The sequence below is a fragment of the Pseudoliparis swirei genome, chromosome 7 (assembly GCF_029220125.1).
Source record: "Pseudoliparis swirei isolate HS2019 ecotype Mariana Trench chromosome 7, NWPU_hadal_v1, whole genome shotgun sequence".
Taxonomy (NCBI): domain Eukaryota; kingdom Metazoa; phylum Chordata; class Actinopteri; order Perciformes; family Liparidae; genus Pseudoliparis; species Pseudoliparis swirei.
The window spans coordinates 30,461,229-30,483,985 of NC_079394.1; the positions used below are offsets into that span (position 1 = coordinate 30,461,229).

The window sequence follows — 22,757 nt, forward strand, 5'->3', positions numbered from 1 at the left end:
AACAGTTAAAACGTCTTTATTTGAGTGGACCTCAGATTTGTGGGGTTATTATTTACATCATGTCACTCTTGTGTTCAGGGTGCGTTTGTGGTCACGCTGCTGCGTTCATGGCCAAAGTCTACCGGGGAAAACCAAAATAAAAAGAGAAGCTGTGGGCGGAGCATCACAGAATTCTACCTGTACAATAATAATAGTGCTTACTATTCACATTCATCTGTACAATAATCATATGTACAGTGATCACATTGGGGGAGGAGCCAGTACCTGAGGAGTCAGTTCCATAGTTCACTGCATGAGGAAGTCTGACAGCTGTCACTCAAACTCACTTAGGACCCGCCTCCAGATCAATGTCCCGCTTCAAAGGCTTTGCTCAGCTTCCTGAAGGGAGTAAGTCTCAGGAGTGTTGGCCACGCCCCTAAAACCACAGACACTCCCCGTGGCCACGCCCCTAAAACCACAGACACTCCCCTTGGCCACATCCCTCAAACCACAGAGACCCTCCCCGTGGCCACGCCCCTTAAACCACCGACACTCCCGTGGCCACGCCCCTTAAACCCACAGACACACCCCCATGGCCACGCCCCTTAAAGCACAGACACTCCCCTTGGCCACGTCGCTCAAACCACAGAGACCCTCCCCGTGGCCACGCCCCTTAAAGCACAGACACTCCCCTTGGCCACGTCGCTCAAACCACAGAGACCCTCCCCGTGGCCACGCCCCTTAAAGCACAGACACTCCCCTTGGCCACCTCCCTCAAACCACAGAGACACTCCCCGTGGCCACGCCCCTTAAAACCACAGACACTCCCTGTGGCCACGCCCCTTAAACCACAGACATGCCCCTTAAACCACAGACACTCCCTGTGGCCACGCCCCTTAAACCACAGACATGCTCCTTAAACCACAGACAATCCCCGTGGCCACGCCCCTTAAAACCACAATCACTCCCCATGGCCACGCCCCTCAAACCACAGACACTCCCCATGGCCACGCCCCTCAAACCACAGACACTCCCCATGGCCACGCCCCTCAAACCACAGACACTCCCCAGGAAGCTACAGCGATGAGGTCATCTTCCCCCAAACACACAGAAACTATACATGGAAACATATTGGGCAATCTAGAAATCGCCATGGGACACAAGATCAAAACACGATGAATTCAAACACACGCACACGCGTGTGCAGCTTTTCCTCCCGAGAATGAAACGTCAACCAATAAATAACAACGGAATAAAAATTCATTAAATAACAATCATTGTCTTGGATCAGTTATAACTTAAAGTGTCAAAAGAGTCATTTAAAAACATGTGAAATGCTGGGCACCTGGAAGTCCTGGACCAGGGTAAGTCCTGGAGCAGGGGTCAGGGTAAGTCCTGGACCAGGGTAAGTCCTGGAGCAGGGGTCAGGGTAAGTCCTGGACCAGGGTAAGACCTGGACCAGGGTAAGTCCTGGAGCAGGGGTCAGGGTAAGTCCTGGACCAGGGTAAGTCCTGGAGTAGGGGTTAGGGTAAGTCCTGGAGCAGGGGTCAGGGTAAGTCCTGGACCAGGGTAAGTCCTGGAGTAGGGGTCAGGGTAAGTCCTGGACCAGGGTAAGTCCTGGACCAGGGTAAGTCCTGGGCCAGGGGTTATTCCTGGACCAGGGTAAGTCCTGGGCCAGGGGTCAGGGTTATTCCTGGACCAGGGGTCAGTATAAGTCCTGGACCAGGGTCAGGGTAATTCCTGGACCAGGGTCAAGGTTCAAGGTCATATCAGGGAACACGCTCCACGTCTCTTTTCCACATCGTTGATTGCATCTGATCTCAGACCAGCAGGCGTACATGAAGGAGCTTTGGATTTGGTGCTGTCCAGCGGCGCTCGTGTAGAGTTCAGAGGGGGGGGCGGAGCCTAAGCCTTGTAGCAGTTGCCCTGCGTGGTGAGCGCCAGCTGGCCGTTGGGCGCCACCTCGTTGGCCTCGTCCTCCAGCAGGCCCGACACGTCGGCGTTGGGGATGCTGTCGTGGTAGCTGCTGAAGCTGATGTTGTCCTCCTTCAGCTCGATGGTCCAGAAGGGCGCGTTGAGCTTGCGGTTCTGGTACTCGCGGTACGTGTACACGCCGCCCACGAAGCCCAGCAGCACCAGCACCACCAGGATGATCACGGCCAGGATGATGATGTTGAACTGCGTCCAGGAGACCTCCGTCAGGGCGGCGGTGGTGTTGTCCGTGGGGCCGCCCGGGCTGGTCAGCAGCGCCTGCGTGGTGGAGGAAGAGGAGGAGGAGGAGGAGGTGCTGGTGTTGCTGCTGGACGTGGAGGTCGGGACGCCCCTGGCTGTGGCGGAGGTCAGCATGGTGCTGGAGGTGGAGGTGCTGGAGGTCATGGTGCTGGAGGTGGAGGTGCTGGAGGTCATGGTGCTGGAGGTCGCGGTGCTGGAGGTGGAGGTGGGGGGCCTCCGATGAGGGCGTGAGCGCCGGTGTGGGGAGGAGCCGGAGCGCTGAGGAGAGAAGAGACATGTGACTCCTCAGGTGAACGACCAAAGGAACTAGTGACACCTTGTGGCCAGATATGGAACTACACCAGAGTGACTGGAGGTTATGAAAAGCTCAACAGCTGCGGTGGCACGTAAACAAACTCTGTTTGTTGTGACAGGTGTTTTCACAGGTGCATTCTGGGTCAGGTGCTTTCAAAGGTACATGATGTGTTTGATGTTTGTTTTGGACCAACACACCTGGCGGAACCAGGACACTTTGTTTATATTGTTAGAAAGCCTGCCGGCTCCAGGTGGACGACTCCGTCCCCTCCTGAAGGCCAAACGGCCCTGAGGGAATCTAACGTGGCCCCTGATGTCACTAGAGGGGCCACAAAGGCCCCCATGACGTCCTCTAATAATTAAATAGGTGTTGTTGTTGTTCTTTGTTGTTGTGTCCTGTCTGTGTTGACTGTACTAGGTACACAAAGAAAATCAATAACTATAATTTTGAATTATAAAACCACAAATAAATAAGTTATAATTTTTTAACATTTTTTAACAACAATAAATAACCACAAAGAAATAAGAATAACATTTAATATGATCGTCTGATTTATGTTTTCTGTTTGATTTTAGTTAAATAAATCTAAGAAAACACTTTGAATCTCTCTAACTAACTAATTATTATTATTCTTATTGTCCAATAGTCTTATTATTTACATTTTTATGACAATTGCTCATACTCTGTAAGCCTAAATAATAATAATAATAATATTATTATTATTAATAATACAAATAATAATAATAAAACAAATGATATTAATAATAATACTACTAATAATAGGTAAGTACAGTGTGGTCTCACCTGGGCGGGTGCAGTTGTGGGCCCGGGCGTCCCCCGTGAGGCCCGGGGCACAGAGCTGGCACTGGGCCCCCGTGGTGCTGTTGCTGCAGCGGAGGCACCGGCCGGTGTCGGGGTCACACAGCTGGGGGGGCCCCTGAGGGTCTGCGTTCCCGGAGCAGTCGCACGGCACGCAGAGGCCGGACGCTTTGGAGAAGCCGGCGCTGCACCGGTCACAGTGAGGACCCCCGTATGGAGGAAGGCACTGATCGCACCGCGGGGGGCCACCGGGACCTGCACAGGGACAGAGACACACATGAGCTACAAGGGGGGCCACCGGGACCTGCACAGGGACACATGAGCTACAAGGGGGGCCACCAGGACCTGCACAGAGACACATGAGCTACAAGGGGGGCCACCGGGACCTGCACAGGGACACATGAGCTACAAGGGGGGCCACTGGGACCTGCACAGAGACACATGAGCTACAAGGGGGCCACCGGGACCTGCACAGACACATGAGCTACAAGGGGGGCCACCGGGACCTGCACAGGGACACATGAGCTACAAGGGGGGCCACTGGGACCTGCACAGAGACACATGAGCTACAAGGGGGGCCACCGGGACCTGCACAGACACATGAGCTACAAGGGGGGCCACCGGGACCTGCACAGGGACACATGAGCTACAAGGGGGGCCACTGGGACCTGCACAGGGACACATGAGCTACAAGGGGCCACGGGACCTGCACAGGGACACATGAGCTACAGGGGCCACTGGGACCTGCACAGGGACACATGAGCTACAAGGGGCCACCGACCTGCACAGGGACACATGAGCTACAAGGGGGGCCACTGGGACCTGCACAGAGACACATGAGCTACAAGGGGGGCCACTGGGACCTGCACAGAGACACATGAGCTACAAGGGGGGCCACCGGGACCTGCACAGGGACACATGAGCTACAAGGGGGGCCACCGGGACCTGCACAGGGACACATGAGCTACAAGGGGGGCCACTGGGACCTGCACAGAGACACATGAGCTACAAGGGGGGCCACTGGGACCTGCACAGGGACACATGAGCTGGGCCCACTGGGACCTGCACAGAGACACATGAGCTACAAGGGGGGCCACTGGGACCTGCACAGGGACACATGAGCTACAAGGGGGGCCACTGGGACCTGCACAGAGACACATGAGCTACAGGGGGGGCCACTGGGACCTGCACAGACACATGAGCTACAAGGGGGGCCACCGGGACCTGCACAGAGACACATGAGCTACAAGGGGGGCCACTGGGACCTGCACAGAGACACATGAGCTACAAGGGGGGCCACTGGGACCTGCACAGAGACACATGAGCTACAAGGGGGGCCACCGGGACCTGCACAGAGACACATGAGCTACAAGGGGCCACCGGGACCTGTACAGAGACACATGAGCTACAAGGGGGGCCACTGGGACCTGCACAGGGACACATGAGCTACAAGGGGGGCCACCGGGACCTGTACAGAGACACATGAGCTACAAGGGGGGCCACTGGGACCTGCACAGGGACACATGAGCTACAAGGGGGGCCAGTGGGACCTGTACAGGGACACATGAGCTACAAGGGGGGCCACTGGGACCTGCACAGGGACACATGAGCTACAAGGGGGGCCACTGGGACCTGTACAGAGACACATGAGCTACAAGGGGGGCCACCGGGACCTGTACAGGGACACATGAGCTGGACCTGCACAGGGACACATGAGCTACAAGGGGGGCCACTGGGACCTGCACAGAGACACATGAGCTACAAGGGGGGCCACTGGGACCTGCACAGGGACACATGAGCTACAAAGACACATGAGCTGACACATGAGCTGGGGCCACTGACCTGCACAGAGACACATGAGCTACAGGGGCCACTGGGACCTGCACAGGACACATGAGCTACAAGGGGGCCACGGGACCTGCAGAGACACATGAGCTGGGGGCCCACTGGGACCTGCACAGAGACACATGAGCTACAAGGGGGGCCACTGGGACCTGCACAGAGACACATGAGCTACAAGGGGGGCCACCGGGACCTGCACAGAGACACATGAGCTACAAGGGGGGCCACTGGGACCTGCACAGAGACACATGAGCTACAAGGGGGGCCACTGGGACCTGCACAGAGACACATGAGCTACAAGGGGGGCCACCGGGACCTGCACAGAGACACATGAGCTACAAGGGGGGCCACCGGGACCTGTACAGAGACACATGAGCTACAAGGGGGGCCACCGGGACCTGCACAGGGACACATGAGCTACAAGGGGGGCCACCGGGACCTGCACAGGAACACATGAGCTACAAGGGGGGCCACCGGGACCTGCACAGAGACACATGAGCTACAAGGGGGGCCACCGGGACCTGCACAGGGACACATGAGCTACAAGGGGGGCCACCGGGACCTGCACAGAGACACATGAGCTACAAGGGGGGCCACTGGGACCTGCACAGACACATGAGCTACAAGGGGGGCCACCGGGACCTGTACAGAGACACATGAGCTACAAGGGGGGCCACTGGGACCTGCACAGAGACACATGAGCTACAAGGGGGGCCACCGGGACCTGCACAGAGACACATGAGCTACAAGGGGGCCCACTGGGACCGGCACAGAGACACATGAGCTACAAGGGGGGCCACTGGGACCTGCACAGAGACACATGAGCTACAAGGGCCACTGGGACCTGCACAGACACATGAGCTAGGGGCCACGGGACCTGCACAGAGACACATGAGCTACAAGGGGGGCCACTGGGACCTGCACAGAGACACATGAGCTACAAGGGGGGCCACTGGGACCTGCACAGAGACACATGAGCTACAAGGGGGGCCACCGGGACCTGCACAGAGACACATGAGCTACAAGGGGGGCCACCGGGACCTGTACAGAGACACATGAGCTACAAGGGGGGCCACTGGGACCTGCACAGAGACACATGAGCTACAAGGGGGGCCACCGGGACCTGCACAGGGACACAGAAACATGAGCTACAAAGTCAAACTATAAAGGGGGGGGACCTGCACAGAGACACTCAAACTATAAAGGATTTAAGAAGTGGTTGATGGAACCACAGCAGTAAGAGCACTGAGCCACTAGGGGGCGCCAGATGACAGTATTTAGATCTGGAGTCCTCGTGCGATGATAAAGCTGATCGACTGCTCCTGTGACGGACTTTAGACTCTAACCGTCAGAGTAACAGAGACCTCGCTTCATATTGATTTCCTGTCATGAATCTGGATCCGTGATGATTTATTCGTACACTGTGTCGCAAACACAAAGCCCTCGAAGTGAGATCGTTCGGTACAACGTGTCCTCCAGCTCGTCCTGGGCCAGAGGGGACATGCGATCCCCTTCCAGTCCGCCCAGAGCTCTCCTCCTATCGGGACGAACCCCGAGGACCTCCACAGGAGGGCGTTCAAACCACCTCAACTCCTTCCCTTTAACACGAGGACGCAGCGATGGCGGCTGAGGGTTTCCACTCCACAGGAGACCAGCAGTGGCGGTTCGTCCATAGGGGGCGCTAGGGCGCCGCCCCTCTTAACATTTGTCGATGAAAAAAAAAAAAAAAAAAAAAACATCCTGTCAAAAAACATTATATGCCAAATCATTTAAATAGTAAATATACCGTGTTGACGCGCTAAATGTGTGTGGGAGACCGTCAGCCTGTCAACAACCACTTAAGTTAATGTGAAAAAATATAATATATCGCCATTATCACGGAGAGAAGCCCTCCCTTTTCGAGGCGATCTAACGTGTGTACGGCATCGATAAAACATTTCAGTCGTTTCGCAAGGACCGGCTTCTCATTGGCGGATGAAACGTGAATCTTGGGTCACAAAATGTGCGCGTTGGCCAATGACATTGTTTTATTATTTCACGTGACTGGACTATTCGGCAGATCAGAGACCGGTATCGTTCCCTCAGCCAGAGAGCTCCACGGAGCTACGGGAGCAGGTAGCTAACGGAGCTGTTAGCTGGAGGCTCAGTGAGTAATGCTGTTTAGTTTCCCCTGTCTGTCGTTCCAAAGGGACTGAAACTCTCTGGACTACAACGGGGGGAGGGATCTAAAGAGCTGCAGACAAGTGGAAAGCACGAATCTTGCCGCAGTTATCTAGCTAAGAGCATGGAGCTAACGAGCTAACAGCATCAAGCTAACCCTGTTTACAGTCAGCAGAAGGAGACCGAACTGGCATCGAAAACACAACGAAGAAGTTCTGAAAAACAGACACATTCCCTCCAGAATAATGGAAACAGGCTGGTTACAGACATGATGACTTTAACCAGAGAGTAAAGTACCCACTTTAAAGAGAGGAGCTACTTGTCTTTACAGTAGTGGGTCTGCTCTGTCACCCAATGTAACATGTAATCTCTTTCTGACTATTCTGCTCTGAACCTCTTATTTTGCAAACCTCTGAAACCCAACCCAATGTTCCTTAAAGCTGCTCTGAAACTCTCATGCCCGAAGTTACAGTGTGTTGATAGTTGTTATTGGACAGTGTTGAGCACGCTGTGTTCTTGAAATAAAGCTTTGTTTTTTACAATATTCTACTCAAAACCTCTTTTCTTCTCATTGTTGAGTGATATTTAAACTGCGCCCCCCCCCAAAAAAATTCACCAGCCGCCACTGGAGACCAGATAGACCTTTGAAGGCCCTAAGACATCGAGGTCAGAACAAGACATAGACACCTCCCTTGGATGAGGAAACCAGCGCCCCCTACTGGCGAGGAAAGGCTAGAGCTAAGGTGGGATGACCCATGACCATGGGACGATCCATAACACGCCCCCTGGTGGTAGAAAGGTAAAGCAGTGAAGATGGATACATGGCACGGCGGTAAGAAGACCTTCAGACCCACGGTGGTCTTCAGGAGCCAGTCCTCGCCACGCCAGAGCTCACGTTGAATGATTCACGCCACGGTCTAGATGTGGTCTCCATCCTGTGGTCATGTGACTGAGCAGGCTTCTCCTCAGAAGCTTGTTTTCACCTCCGCTGAGGGTTCAAAGGCAGCGGCCGGCTGGGTTATGTAACCAGGAGGAAACCTGAGCTGCCCAGGCCGGACCTCCCCCTCCCCCGCCTCCTCCTCCTCCTCCTCCTCATCGTCACACACACACACTGAGAGGGCAAATTAAATCATGAGGACACATATTTGATGAACCTCTGGCTGAACGAACCTCTGAGTAAAGACGCAGTCGTACATGGATGATTTCATGTGTGTGACCCACATTCTGAGCCGGTACGACCTCGACTCCACAGCCACACTCCATGAACATGAGAGCAGCTCGTCTTCCTCTTCAGTTCCTCTGATGCTGCCCCTCCCCCCACTGGTCTGTTGCTGCCTGACTGGCCCTGAAGTGGCCCAGCTGTGCTCATGCTGTCCCAGCTCGGCTCGGCCTGGTTTGAGTCCTCCGTGCCCCTTGGCCAAACACAAGCCGACAGCCGGAGTACGTCTTCACGCGTTACACGGCAGCGCTGGTAATGATTGGTTCAGGAAGGGGGAAGGCCAAGGTGAGAGGAAGAGCCGAGGGGAGCCAGTGATGCAACGCCGAGTGTAAATCCCGCTTGGCGGATAGCAGGTTGACGAGGTTACGCTGTGATCTCAGCCACCGGGTCGTGGCGTGGTGTTAGCGCCACATGGCGGAACATGGTGTTGGGTCGGTCTTGGAATGGGAGTTAATCTTTTGACTCCCGTTAGCACAAATAAACCAGGTGTCACAATAATCATGTGTGACCTGGTTTCCCCTGGTGTCCTGTATGCAGAGGTTGGATCTAGAGCGGAAACAATTAGTCAGTCAACAGGAAATTATCAAACGTTTGATCTTTTCCAGCTTCTGCTCGGCTCGGATCACTGGTTTGGACAAAACGAGGCAATTTGGGAAAACTGAGAAAAGTGGCATTCATATCTTCCAACGTTTTATAAACCGAACAATTCAAACAATAATCTGCAGTGGAACCAGATCAGCACCTTCAGGTTTTTGTACATTTTATAGACGTATCTTTTAACCCCATCTAATAATACAAATAATGAATAACGAGAATAAGCAGTAGTTTCCGTGGCAGCGTGGCCCATTTCACAGAGTAATGAGAATGAATGAACTTCACATGAACACTGAACTAGGTTACCTGATAACTGGGTTATCTTTGGGCATAGAAATATAATTGGTGCGTACATTTGATCTGGCATGTGGCTAAAAGAAACCAAAAGAACTGATTGAGACGTACTGACAGCAGATCAGTACTGAAACCAGAACAGTACTGACAGCAGAACAGTACTGACAGCAGATCAGTACTGAAACCAGAACAGTACTGACAGCAGAACAGTACTGACAGCAGAACAGTACTGACACCAGAACAGTACTGACAGCAGAACAGTACTGACAGCAGAACAGTACTGACAGCAGAACAGTACTGACAGCAGATCAGTACTGACAGCAGAACAGTACTGACAGCAGAACAGTACTGACAGCAGATCAGTACTGAAACCAGAACAGTACTGACAGCAGAACAGTACTGACAGCAGATCAGTACTGACAGCAGAACAGTACTGACAGCAGAACAGTACTGACACAGATCAGTACTGACAGCAGAACAGTACATTACTGTATGCAGAGCGGGTGGAAGCTTAAAGACAACGCTGGGTAAAATTGTATTTATCACTGAATAAGTCCAGCGCCAAACTATCCAACAGCGCCAAACTCCGAGCAGGAATCTGGTACGGCTGGCTTTACTAGCAGAGTGGCACAGCAGGTAAGGCTGGCTTTAGGGCTGAGATAACCGCCATGCTGTGATGGAGTTGCGTTATGCGAGGCGGTATCAGGTAAAGGCTTTCCACTCCCAGTAGGAAGATAAAGCTGATCATGACATGCAGAACACACACTAGAAACCACCTGAACACCCTTTGGAATCCATACCACACCCAAAACCCAGTGAGGACATGCCGAACAATCTTGGAGTTCCGATCTGAATGATGAGCAGAAGATCCGAGCGTGGGTTCTAGCTTCAAGTTTGCAGACAGCGCTATCATCTCTGATCTGTACAGAACGATCTTTAGATGCCGAGAAGGCTTTCAACAGGGGTGATTGATGTGTGTCTCATGGGGTGATTGATGTCTCATGGGGTGAATGATGTCTCCTGGGGTGATTGATGTGTCATGGGGTGATTGATGTCTCATGGGGTGAATGATGTCTCCTGGGGTGAATGATGTGTCATGGGGTGAATGATGTCTCATGGGGTGAATGATGTCTCCTGGGGTGATTGATGTGTCATGGGGTGATTGATGTCTCATGGGGTGAATGATGTGTGTCTCATGGGGTGATTGATGTGTGTCTCATGGGGTGAATGATGTCTCATGGGGTGAATGATGTCTCATGGGGTGATTGATGTGTGTCTCATGGGGTGAATGATGTCTCATGGGGTGATTGATGTGTGTCTCATGGGGTGATTGATGTGTGTCTCATGGGGTGATTGATGTCTCATGGGGTGAATGATGTCTCCTGGGGTGAATGATGTCTCATGGGGTGAATGATGTCTCATGGGGTGATTGATGTGTGTCTCATGGGGTGATTGATGTCTCATGGGGTGATTGATGTGTATCTCATGGGGTGAATGATGTCTCATGGGGTGATTGATGTGTGTCTCATGGGGTGAATGATGTCTCATGGGGTGAATGATGTCTCATGGGGTGATTGATGTCTCATGGGGTGATTGATGTCTCATGGGGTGATTGATGTGTGTCTCATGGGGTGATTGATGTCTCATGGGGTGATTGATGTCTCATGGGGTGATTGATGTCTCATGGGGTGAATGATGTCTCATGGGGTGAATGATGTCTCATGGGGTGAATGATGTCTCATGGGGTGAATGATGTCTCATGGGGTGATTGATGTCTCATGGGGTGATTGATGTCTCATGGGGTGATTGATGTGTGGTTGTGAGCACTGACCAGCGTGGCAGGTGCCGGTGGAGGTGGCGTTGGAGCAGGGACACGGTGCACAGGCGGCGGTCGGGGCGTCTCCGGGGCCGCGGTAGGAACCGGGCTTACACTCCTCACAGTTGGATCCCTGGGTGTTGCCCTCACAGTTCATACACGCTCCTGGAAGACAGAACGAAGGGCACACGATTAGAGGGGTATGTCCTGGATCTGTGTACTGTACAACATACAGGAAGAGAGATGAACTGTTCTCTTCTCCTCCCTCTTGACTTCAGGAACTCTACACATCTTCCACCTCAACTCTCCTGCTCAGCCTGCACCTGTAAACCCATTAAAGTCGTCTGGAGGTGGTTATTATTGATGCTGCTGGTGTGCAATCCTTGAAATGTTGGGGTTGCAACATGATTGAATGCACTTAAACGTTTTTGTCATAACAAAAAACACTTGAAATTCCCACAATGAAGTCCTTAATTATGGTTATTATGAGTCCTATGTGTCTGTGGTTGAGCCTCCATGATAATAATCAGAGGATCCAGACGTGACCGAAGACGAGCCGACTGACGCGCTGGAGGAATCTCTGCCTGACTTTGGTTTCAACCGTGAGGTGAGGAAGAGTCTTAACCCTACGCATCCCAGGAGGAGGAGGAGGGGGGGGGGGGGGAACTGTGATGAGGAGTAACAGCTTCAAGACCACTTCTGTTGATTCACCTATTGTTCATCTGGTCACATGACATCTATTGTTCATCTGGTCACATGACATCTATTGATCATCTGGTCACATGACATCTGCCCCGGCATTATAGTGGCATGCATGTGGCTTCTGACCCCCGCCCCCCCCAACCTGTGCAGCAATCCTCGCAAGCATGTGATGAGGAGGATAAGTCTACCATAAGTCTACCATAAGTCCACCATAAGTCGGCCTGCTGACTCAGCAGTTTTTCCTGCTCTCTTTAAAGTTCTTTCTTCCACAGTAAATATTTGCTCCAGACTAACTGGAGGGTTGGCAGAGCGCCAACGTCCCTAATAAACCCGTCGGTGCACCGAGGCGTCGACTTGCCCCAGAGGAACATCAGGAACAGTTCGTTGGCAAAGTCAGAAGCTTCAGCTGCACGTTTCATTACATCACTATTCGAGATATATATATAAATATATAATGTTGAGGTACCACAAAGAGTCTCAGAGATACTGATTTGTATCCCTTTCCTTTTTTATCATGTAAGCTGCATGAACAAAAGTTCATAATAACTATATTATATACTATTAGGGAGTTTATTCTATTACAGTGTATAACATGTTTGTGTGAACTTCTTAATCTGCAAAGTAACTAGTGTAAAGTAGCAGAAAATGAAATATATTCATATACAGGATGTAAAAACTTCTCATTTTCAGGTTCATATTGTATTTTAAGGTTTATATACACCTGTGTTCACCCTTCGTCTGACTCGCTCTGCGCCTGTCTCTTTAAGGGGCGGCTTTAGCTCAGTGGAGGGGCGGCTTTAGCTCAGTGGAGGGGCGGCTTTAGCTCAGTGGGGTAAGAGGGCACCCTGCACCCCAGTTGCTTCAATAACTAAGGATGGGTGGGATAAATAAAAGTGTATATTCTATTCTATTTAAGGATGGGAGGGGCCTGATAGCCAAGTCCGCTCCGATTGGCTGGCAGGAAGAACATGGCATACCTTTGTAAAGGTAGTTTAAATGAGGCTGCAGGTGGGAACGCTCACCTGAGGGGTCGTCTTAGGTCACAGGTTGTGGGTTGAACTCCAGATATTAACGGTATAGGTGACTTTCTCTTTAAGAGCTCAGAGCTACTTTACGACACTTATCTGAGAGACGCGTTATCTTCTCGACCTTTAGCCAAACGACAGCTAACAATCATAAAGAAGAGTTTTGATCTTAAAGGGAGATAAAAGATTTATTTGGGGAACTGTTGAGCTTCAATACAGGACTGAAGGTAACGAGTTTGGGATCTAAGAGAATATTTAAATTTGTATTTTTATTGTCCGTCACTGTTTTTATGTTGTATGCCTGAAACTTTGTTTAAGTTCTTCTGCACATAAATAAAAATGAATATAAATGAATAAATAAAATAAAATAAATAAAATAAAAGTTCTTTACTGGACCTGCATTATGTTTATATGTACGTATCGTTACTCTTCCTGTAACTCATGGAACACATTCTGAACCGGGACATGTGACTCACCGGACTGGGGGAGGCAGGAGCTGCTGTGGCTCTGGCACTGGCAGGGCCGGCAGCCCGTGCTGCTGAAGTGGAAGAAGCCCGGGTGGCACTCGTCACACTTCGGGCCGTACACGCCCGTCTTGCACACGCATGTCCCCGAGCTGGAAGAGGCAGAACAGAACCGAAAACACAAGTCAGAAAACCAAGCCAGAGACGTGGAATCCACATCGGGGGGTCCAGCGTGAGAAAGCCTTGTTTCATAAAGAAAGATAAGAGGATTAATAAGGGATATTCTGAGGAATATTCTTAAGAATGTATTGAGGACATGACTGTAAGATGTGTCATGGGTATTATAACTATAGGATGACTCTGGGATGAATTAAATATTTTCATTCTGAGACGTAGTGGGTGTCTCTTAACCCTTGTGTTGCCTTCGGGTCAATTTGACCCGATTCAATGTTTCACCCTCCTGTCGCCTTCGGGTCAATATGACCCGATTCAATGTTTAACCCTCCTGTTACCTTTATATTTACTAACGTATTTTACCCTTGAGGTCAATATGACCCCAGCTATTAAAATCTCCAGAAAATTATTAGAATTAATATTGTTTTCCAAGTTTAAGTGTGAGGTACTTTATGTTTGTTTGTTGACTCCCGAAAGAACACCGACATTAAACATTGAATCGGGTCAAATTGACCCGAAGGCAACACAAGGGTTAAGAGATCGTAAAACGGATGTTTCCAGGTGGAGGCTTTTATTTTGAAGACGTCTTATTTTGAAGAGTTCTGGTGATCCTGTTTGTTAAAATAAATACAGTTTATAGTAAACTCCTTACATGATAGCTCCTCCCATCAGGTGGTACCCTACATGGTAGCTCCTCCCATCAGGTGGTACCCTACATGGTAGCTCCTCCCATCAGGTGGTACCTTACATGCCACCCACTGCCAACGTATTGATAAGTAATTCATAGAATACTTAATATAGATTTGTATATATTATGATCATGTAAATGGGTAAACAGAATACCATGTCCAGAGATGAGGCAGAAACTCTTCCTCACTGATCAGTAATCCATGGTCATGGGGGTGTTGTTGTTGTGCATCAGACCTGCATGTTAAGTGGGTCAGTGTGCCGCGAGGCTTAACCCCACCGGGCTGCAGCGTGTCGGTTCATTTGCATCGTGGGCGTGTTCACTCAGCGGCAGGTCTCCGGACAAATAGTTCTCAGACTAAAGGACAACGTTCAGAGTCACGCCATCAACAGAGGAATCGGATGTGTTTTGTTCTGGCCGTGGGTTCGTGGGCGGAGCGATGCATCCAGAGCAGCTTCACGGGGTCAGAGCTGAACTACGGCAACACGTCTTCATCAGAGTAACTCATCCAAAAGGTTTGGGAAGAAGTTCTGAACCAGGGTCAGAGGTCACGGCAAATATTACACCACAGTAGGGCTGCAACTAACGATTATTTTGATAATCGATTAATCGGTTGATTATTTTATCGATTAATCGATAAAAAAAAAATAATAACTTACATTTTAAACCCTTTATTCAAAACAGGGTCCGTACGGTCATGGAAAACCTGGAAAAGTCATGGAATTTTTTAATGGCTTTTAGCAGGCCTAGAAAAATAATTGAAAAAAATAAAATCCCAAAATATTTGGAAAAGTAATGAAAATTTGTTTTATTCAAATGTTAGATTCATCAATATAGAGGAGCAGCTGATTGGCTCTCATTGCTAGTTTCAGTACTACATCTTCTCACTTTGTCACGCTAGACAGAGTTTTCATAAAATGTTTAATCATGGAACTTTGTTTATAGTCAGGTCCTGAGACCACTGGTCACCATGGTAATAATCGCTGGACACAATGAATCGATAATGAAATTCACTGGTCACTATTTTAATAATCTGTTTACTGGTCGATTGATGAACCTGTTCAGCTACACCACAGTCAAACAAAATAAACAAATTTATTTATATATATATATATATTTGTACATATATAATATATACACATAAAATATATATTATATATAGACACATATATTATATGTACATACATATAATATATATACACACAATATATATATATATAATATATATACCCATACAGTATATATATACATATATATGCATATAATATATATACATACATAATAAATATAATGTATCATATAATATATATACAAATAATATGTCCAGAAATATATATATAAATAAATATATATATAAATATATATTATGTATAAATATATATATATAAATAAATATATGTATAAATATGAATGGTCAATGAAATGGTTAGTTTCATCTAGCATGAGCTGAGCCTAGCACACACACACGCCGTCCTCTTTCCAAACTGTCACACTATTCCTTGAAGGCATGTTCAACGGTACACGGCCAGGAACTGAATTTTAAAAAAGGCACGGCTGAATAGCTCGGAGGCCCTGAATCACTCTGTGTATCTGACACCCAGGTCCTCCGGGTCTGGACATTAGGCTCGGGAAGCGACCCGTGGTCCTCAAACAGTTGAGTTTAAACCAATGCTCATGCATCATCCCATCACACAGACACTGGGATGATGGCACTGCAGTGACACGATGCAGAGGCGGAAACATCTGCACCCAAAATCAATATTTCATGACCGGCCGTGACGCCTCCCATAGCCGACAGAGGAAAGCCCACAGGAGCTGACCCACTTCCAGTGATGACACTGGCCAGATTTAAGTGGTTAATACAGCTCTTTTGTCCCAGTGACTGGAACCATGTGGCCATTTTACATCACATGAGCAACAGCAGCGAGATACATATTATTCTGGTTGTCCAGAACGTTGAATAAGAATGCAGTGGGGGGGGGTCTACCTCTTTGATCGTGAAGTTTACGAAGATGTTTTAGATCGGTGAAAATAAGTGTTCTGGGACCATCTCCTCATGATGTCATCGATCTCTGGCCAGGCAGAGAAACCATCACACATAAAATAACCTTCACACAAGCAACATGACCACACGGCCATTGTATTTGTAATTAAGAAACATAATTAGTTTAGAGTGTGTGTGTACGTTGGGCCTCGACCAATAAGACAACGTCATCGTTCATGATGACATTCTGACACGACAGCCTGACAGCTGATTGGCTTAAATCCCCGTATTACTGGCTCCTTGTTCCCTGTCATTGAGTAAAGCCCTGTGACCGGCTCATTGCTATGGGGGGGGGGCTAATCTGTAGCTCGCGGTGCTACGCTCCTGAAGGGGACCCTCGGCTAGCAGTGGCCGGGCGTACGCCGTCACCGACATCCCTCTGAAGCCTCAGTGGACGGGTCCAGCCTATCAGGGCCGAGCTCCCGGCAGAGCGTACAGTCGCTAGAGGCAGAGCGGACAGTCGCTAGAGGCAGAGCGTACAGTCGCTAGAGGCAGAGCGGACAGTCGCGAGAGGCAGAGCGTACAGTCGCTAGAGGCAGAGCGGACAGTCGCTAGAGGCAGAGCGGACAGTCGCGAGAGGCAGAGCGGTGCAGTAGAGGCAGAGCGTGCAGTCGAGAGGCAGAGCGCAGTCGCTGGAGGCAGTGTCAGTCGCTGAGGCAGAGCAGTCGCTAGAGGCAGAGCGACAGTCGCGAGAGGCAGAGCGTACAGTCGCTAGAGGCAGAGCGTACAGTCGCTAGAGGCAGAGCGTACAGTCGCTAGAGGCAGAGCGTACAGTCGCTAGAGGCAGAGCGGACAGTCGCTAGAGGCAGAGCGGACAGTCGCGAGAGGCAGAGCTGACAGTCGCTAGAGGCAGAGCGTGGAGGCAGTGCAGTCGCTAGAGGCAGAGCGTACAGTCGCTAGAGGCAGAGCGGACAGTCGCGAGAGGCAGAGCGGACAGTCGCTAGAGGCAGAGCGTACAGTCGCTAGAGGCAGAGCGTACAGTCGCGAGAGGCAGAGCGGACAGTCGCTAGTCTGACTCCTTCTCCAGGTCACAGCTCTGGTGGCTTCCGGAGGACCTGCATGCGAGGTCGTCCGTGTGTTCCCTGGAGTAAGCAGGATGTGAAGTTCATTGCGCTGCCTTCAGGGACCTCGACTAAGCCCCAGAACACCTGGTCTCCATGAGATAACATTCACTGGTAGACAGAACCTTTTCCAACGCTCTGCACAAACACCACAAGGTCACACGAGAGGCACCTGAAGGACCTGAAGCACCCAGCGAGGCTCAGAATAAACCTGACAGACGGGGTTGAGTGTCCAGGTTTAGATCTCGGCGTGCTGTTGTTCCCACGCTGAGCTGGGAATCCGGAGATTGATGCTCCGTTACTGGAGGAGAGGACACCGAGTTCAGAGGAACCCAAAGAGCTGCTGTCAGCAGCAACATCCGAGGGAACGCTCCAGACCCAATACCAGCCCCGTGTTCCCTCAGCCCCGTGTTCCCTCAGCCTTGTGTTCCCTCAGCCCCGTGTTCCCTCAGCCTTGTGTTCCCTCAGCCCCGTGTTCCCTCAGCCCCGTGTTCCCTCAGCCTCGTGTTCCCTCAGCCTCATGTTCCCTCAGCCTCATGTTCCCTCAGCCCAGTGTTCCCTCAGCCCAGTGTTCCCTCAGCCCAGTGTTCCCTCAGCCCAGTGTTCCCTCAGCCCCGTGTTCCCGTGTTCCCTCAGCCCCGTGTTCCCTCAGCCTCGTGTTCCCTCAGCCTCGTGTTCCCTCAGCCTCATGTTCCCTCAGCCTCATGTTCCCTCACCCTCATGTTCCCTCATGTTCCCTCAGCCTCATGTTCCCTCACGTTCCCTCACCCTCTTGTTCACTCGCCCTCTTGTTCCCTCAGCCTCATGTTCCCTCAGCCTCATGTTCCCTCACCCTCATGTTCCCTCATGTTCCCTCAGCCTCATGTTCCCTCAGCCTCATGTTCCCTCAGCCTCATGTTCCCTCAGCCTCATGTTCCCTCAGCCTCTTGTTCCCTCAGCCTCTTGTTCCCTCAGCCTCTTGTTCCCTCAGCCTCATGTTCCCTCAGCCTCATGTTCCCTCACCCTCTTGTTCCCTCATGTTCCCTCACCCTCTTGTTCCCTCACCCTCTTGTTCCCTCACAGCCCAGAGAGTCCCTCACTCCTCATCTGATATGAGAGCACACACTCGTCTGTGTCCTCAGGTTCTGTAGTCTGAGAACATCTGAGTCTTACCACCTCGTTTATGACTTATAAATAACAAGATATGTATCTATGACATATTACATAAAGTTACATCCATATATCAAATTATTATCTGCATTGACGCATACTTAAACTGGGGGTTCAGTGCCTTGCTCAAGGACACAAACTAATGACCCAATGTATTTCTGCTGAGATGCTTCCAGACACAGACCGTGGCTATGTTGACTTAACAAACAACATGGCGGCCAGAGGGGGCGGAGCCTGACCTGTCGCAGAGGGGGTTCACGGCCCCGAAGGAGTCGCAGGCGCAGGGCAGGCAGCCGCTGGAGCCGTTGGTGAAGTGGCGCTCCTCACAGTCCTCACACTGCAGGCCGGTGTAGCCCAGCACACAGGAGCACTGGCCGCTGGGCCGGTCACACTCGTCCGGATCCAGGACCCCCTCAGCACCACTGCTGCAGTTACAGAGAGCCTCTGTGGGGGGGGGGGGACAGGTAGTATGAGAAACACTGCACAGGTAGTATGAGAAACACTGCACAGGTAGTATGAGAAACACTGCACAGGTCATGAGAAACACTGCACAGGTAGTATGAGAAACACTGCACAGGTAGTATGAGAAACACTGCACAGGTAGTATGAGAAACACTGCACAGGTAGTATGAGAAACACTGCACAGGTAGTATGAGAAACACTGCACAGGTAGTATGAGAAACACTGCACAGGTAGTATGAGAAACACTGCACAGGTAGCATGAGAAACACTGCACAGGTAGTATGAGAAACACTGCACAGGTAGCATGAGAAACACTGCACAGGTCATGAGAAACACTGCACAGGTAGTATGAGAAACACTGCACAGGTAGTATGAGAAACACTGCACAGGTCATGAGAAACACTGCACATGTCGTATGAGAAACACTGCACAGGTAGTATGAGAAACACTGCACAGGTAGTATGAGAAACACTGCACAGGTCATGAGAAACACTGCACAGGTCATGAGAAACACTGCACAGGTCATGAGAAACACTGCACAGGTAGTATGAGAAACACTGCACAGGTAGTATGAGAAACACTGCACAGGTCATGAGAAACACTGCACAGGTAGTATGAGAAACACTGCACAGATTTGTGTCTTTTCTTTTAAATTCAATGACTTTGTTCTTTTTTTGCAAAAGATATTTATTTATTATTTCCTTTATTTATTTGTAAGAGATATTTTTTTTGTAATTATTGTTTGTTTGTTAGAAGATATATATTGTATTTATTTGCAGGAGATATTTATTATTCATTTATTTGTCAGATTATATTTTTTATTTATTTGTCAGAAGATATTTATTTTGTGTGGTGACCCCGTGTGGTGACCCCGTGGAGGACAGAGCGCCACGTGGAAGTTCCTCTCAGGTGAGGCGAGGTGAGTCACGCCTGTCTGTCTCCACCAGGGAGACAACAGACAGACGGGTGACGTACAGGTGCCTTCAGGTAGCACAAAGGAATGTGACAGCATTCCTGACCTCAGAATGATCTCCTCTCTCCCTGAGGCGGTGACCTTTATGGAGAGAGCCGGGCCTATGATGAAGATGACTGGAGTCTATGTGGAGGCCTATGATGAAGATGAAGAAAACGGTGGAGTCTATGTGGAGGCCTATGATGAAGAAGATGGGGGGGGGGGGGGCTGAGTTCACCTCTCTACGATCTCATTGGCTGCTGTAGTCGGTGTGATAGTTCAGTGTCAGTCGGACAGAGTGAACAATGTTTGAGGCGTTTCCATGACAACAAGATTAAAAAAGCACCGAAAGCCGATTCTGAATAGTGACAGTCACATCCAGAAAGAGGTCATGTGACCATGTGACCTTCTGCTGGAGGACGTCAGCACCCAATACATCATTTATATATATAATACATATATATATGCTTGTGAATATATATATATTATATATGCTTGTGAATATATATATATATATATGCTTGTGAATATATATATACATATGTATATCATATATATATATTATTTAAATATATAATATATATAAATATATTATATATATATATATTCACAAGCATCACATCAGACTCCACTGAACATCTGGATCTCTTTAGCCACTCGACTCCTTTAGGGGGACCAGGTCCACCGAGGTCCACCATGCTGGGTCTCCCTCTTCAGCTTCAAAACCAGCAACATATGACCAAAGCACACCGATAACTACCTCCTCCTCCTCCTCCTCCGAGAGATGAACTGAATGTAAGGTGGGAGAACAAAGGGTCACCGTGAGCCCATGACCCCCAACGTCAGGGGCCAGGAGTCTGAACTACAAGAGGGGGGGGGGGCTATGGAGCTTCTACAACATGTTGTAAAGAGCAGGAGGGGAATGTTCTAGTTACACTCGTCTCCACACGGGAACCAGTAGGGTCCCAGTCCTGGTCCATCTTGAGACCGGACTGATCCATGAGGGACCACTAGGTCTTCCCCGCTCCTTAAAGACCCGTAGGGCCGGAACAACACATGCACATGGAGCCGGGGGAGGAGGGGCCCCTCCGGAGGGGCTCGGGCCATCTTAGGCTGCACGGCCTTGCGCATCAACAATAGAGGAGGAAGCGGCTCGTCGGGCGTCCTGTCAACATCAAACGGCGTCTGGCGGAGCCCAAAAAGACCCCGACGGGTCGGATGCATTCAACAACAACCCCCCCTGTAGCATATGGACCCTGTCCTAGAATAACAAGGTGTTCTGCAGGGCCGTGCATGCTGGGACTCGGGTCTGAGGGGCACCCCGGGGCCCATTGTTGCACCCGGTGGGTCTCTGCGTCAAAGCCATAAAAAACACCACGCAGCTCATCCACCGGGAGCTCAGAGCACCGCCTGCTCCGTGCGGGTCGGTGGTGATTCCGGTGGTTCCGGTGGTTCCGGTGGTTTCGGGACTCACCTTGACTCTCTACGGAGGCTGCAGCCGGGCCGGCGGTACCATCTGCTGCTGCCCAGGCGTCGTTGTCCGTGCGCTGGGCCACCACGGACCCCGCGGACCCCAGGGTCTGCAGCCTCTTCTCCGGGGCGAGCAAGGACGGCCGCGCGTCGGTGGACCGCTTACCGGGGGACCTGGGAAGCGGCGCCGGGATCTGCGCCTTCGCGGCGGCCGGGGTTAGTCCGGTAGTCGGGTCCGCTGGAGGAGGCTGGAAGGCGGCAGCGGGGGGAGCGGCGGTCGGGCCCCCGGAAACAATGACAGGCGACGGCGTGAGTGAGATGAGAGACCCGGGAGCGAGCCGGCTCTCCGGTCCAGGACCAGGCACGTCGGTGAGGGAGCTCCCCCAGGTGAGAGAGGCTGCGCCGGGCTGCCCGGAAAGAGGCGACGCATCGTGGGGCGCAGCGTCAGAACGCCCGACACAAACGTACAAAATAAATATGAGCGGCGGAGATATGTACATCATTAAGGACGCGAGCCTCATGTTCACTTGCAGCTCTCCATGTAGGCCCCAGTGGCGGTCTCTCGCAGACCCTTCCCTGAACGCACCATGGATGTCCCCGGCGGCCTCCGCTGCTGTGTGCTGCCCTGTGAACCGCAGTCAACACGCGCTGCAACCTACCGTGAACCCGGTGTGAGCGGCGGGCGCCTCAGCCAATGGGAGCGCGCGAGGAGCGTGTTCGGGCTCGCTGATTGGCCAGAGGGAGAAACACAACATGTCGGTAGCGATCGGACGGTGAAGCTCCTCTGAACGCAGCCGGCCGCAGTGACACGCCTGAGGAAGCATATTTATTAAAGATTACTTTGATGTGGTTTTCGGTGTGACTCACATGTCATGTATGTGACTAACATGTAACATGACCGATAAATACAGCATGTAAACACGATGACCGCATCACCTCCAAATGGACTCTCCAGCTGGAGGGGCCTGATCTGAGGAGGATCAGCATATTTGTCCTCAGAAACACATTCTTGATGATCATTAAAAATAATACAACAATTAATTGACGGCTCGGTTGAAAAGGCAAAGCCCTCCTTTATTTAGGAAAGTTCAAATATATATATATATACATATATAAAATAAATATATGTTAAATACATATATAAAATATATATGAATAACTATATAAATATATATATAAATAAATGAATGAATAAATATTTATATATATATAACTACAATTATAAATATAAGTACATATATATTAAATAAATATGTTAAATAAATATATATAATATATATGGATAACTATATATAAATAAATATATGTATATATAT

The 22,757-nt window shown here is 50.3% G+C and overlaps 1 protein-coding gene and 1 long non-coding RNA gene across 3 annotated transcripts; one reads left to right on the forward strand and one right to left on the reverse strand.

Annotated features, from left to right (window-relative positions):
* si:ch211-158d24.2 (multiple epidermal growth factor-like domains protein 9) lies at positions 1–21,981 on the reverse strand. 2 transcript variants are annotated; one of them, XM_056418460.1, is made up of 7 exons: positions 21,446–21,981; positions 18,797–19,001; positions 13,454–13,593; positions 11,266–11,415; positions 3,311–3,580; positions 2,416–2,469; positions 1,802–2,363 (listed from the first exon to the last, which is right to left on the reverse strand). In XM_056418460.1, exons 1-7 carry the CDS (start codon positions 21,960–21,962, stop codon positions 1,885–1,887), a joined length of 1,815 nt encoding a protein of 604 aa, XP_056274435.1. In that variant the 5' UTR covers positions 21,963–21,981; the 3' UTR covers positions 1,802–1,884. The 2 variants fall into 2 exon arrangements, with proteins under 2 accessions (XP_056274434.1, XP_056274435.1); XM_056418459.1 differs by having other exon boundaries at positions 1–2,469.
* Positions 21,743–22,291, forward strand: LOC130196388 (uncharacterized). Its single transcript, XR_008832237.1, has 2 exons — positions 21,743–21,828; positions 21,975–22,291. It is a non-coding gene; the product is annotated as an uncharacterized LOC130196388 (long non-coding RNA).
* Positions 22,292–22,757: the final 466 nt, after the last annotated feature.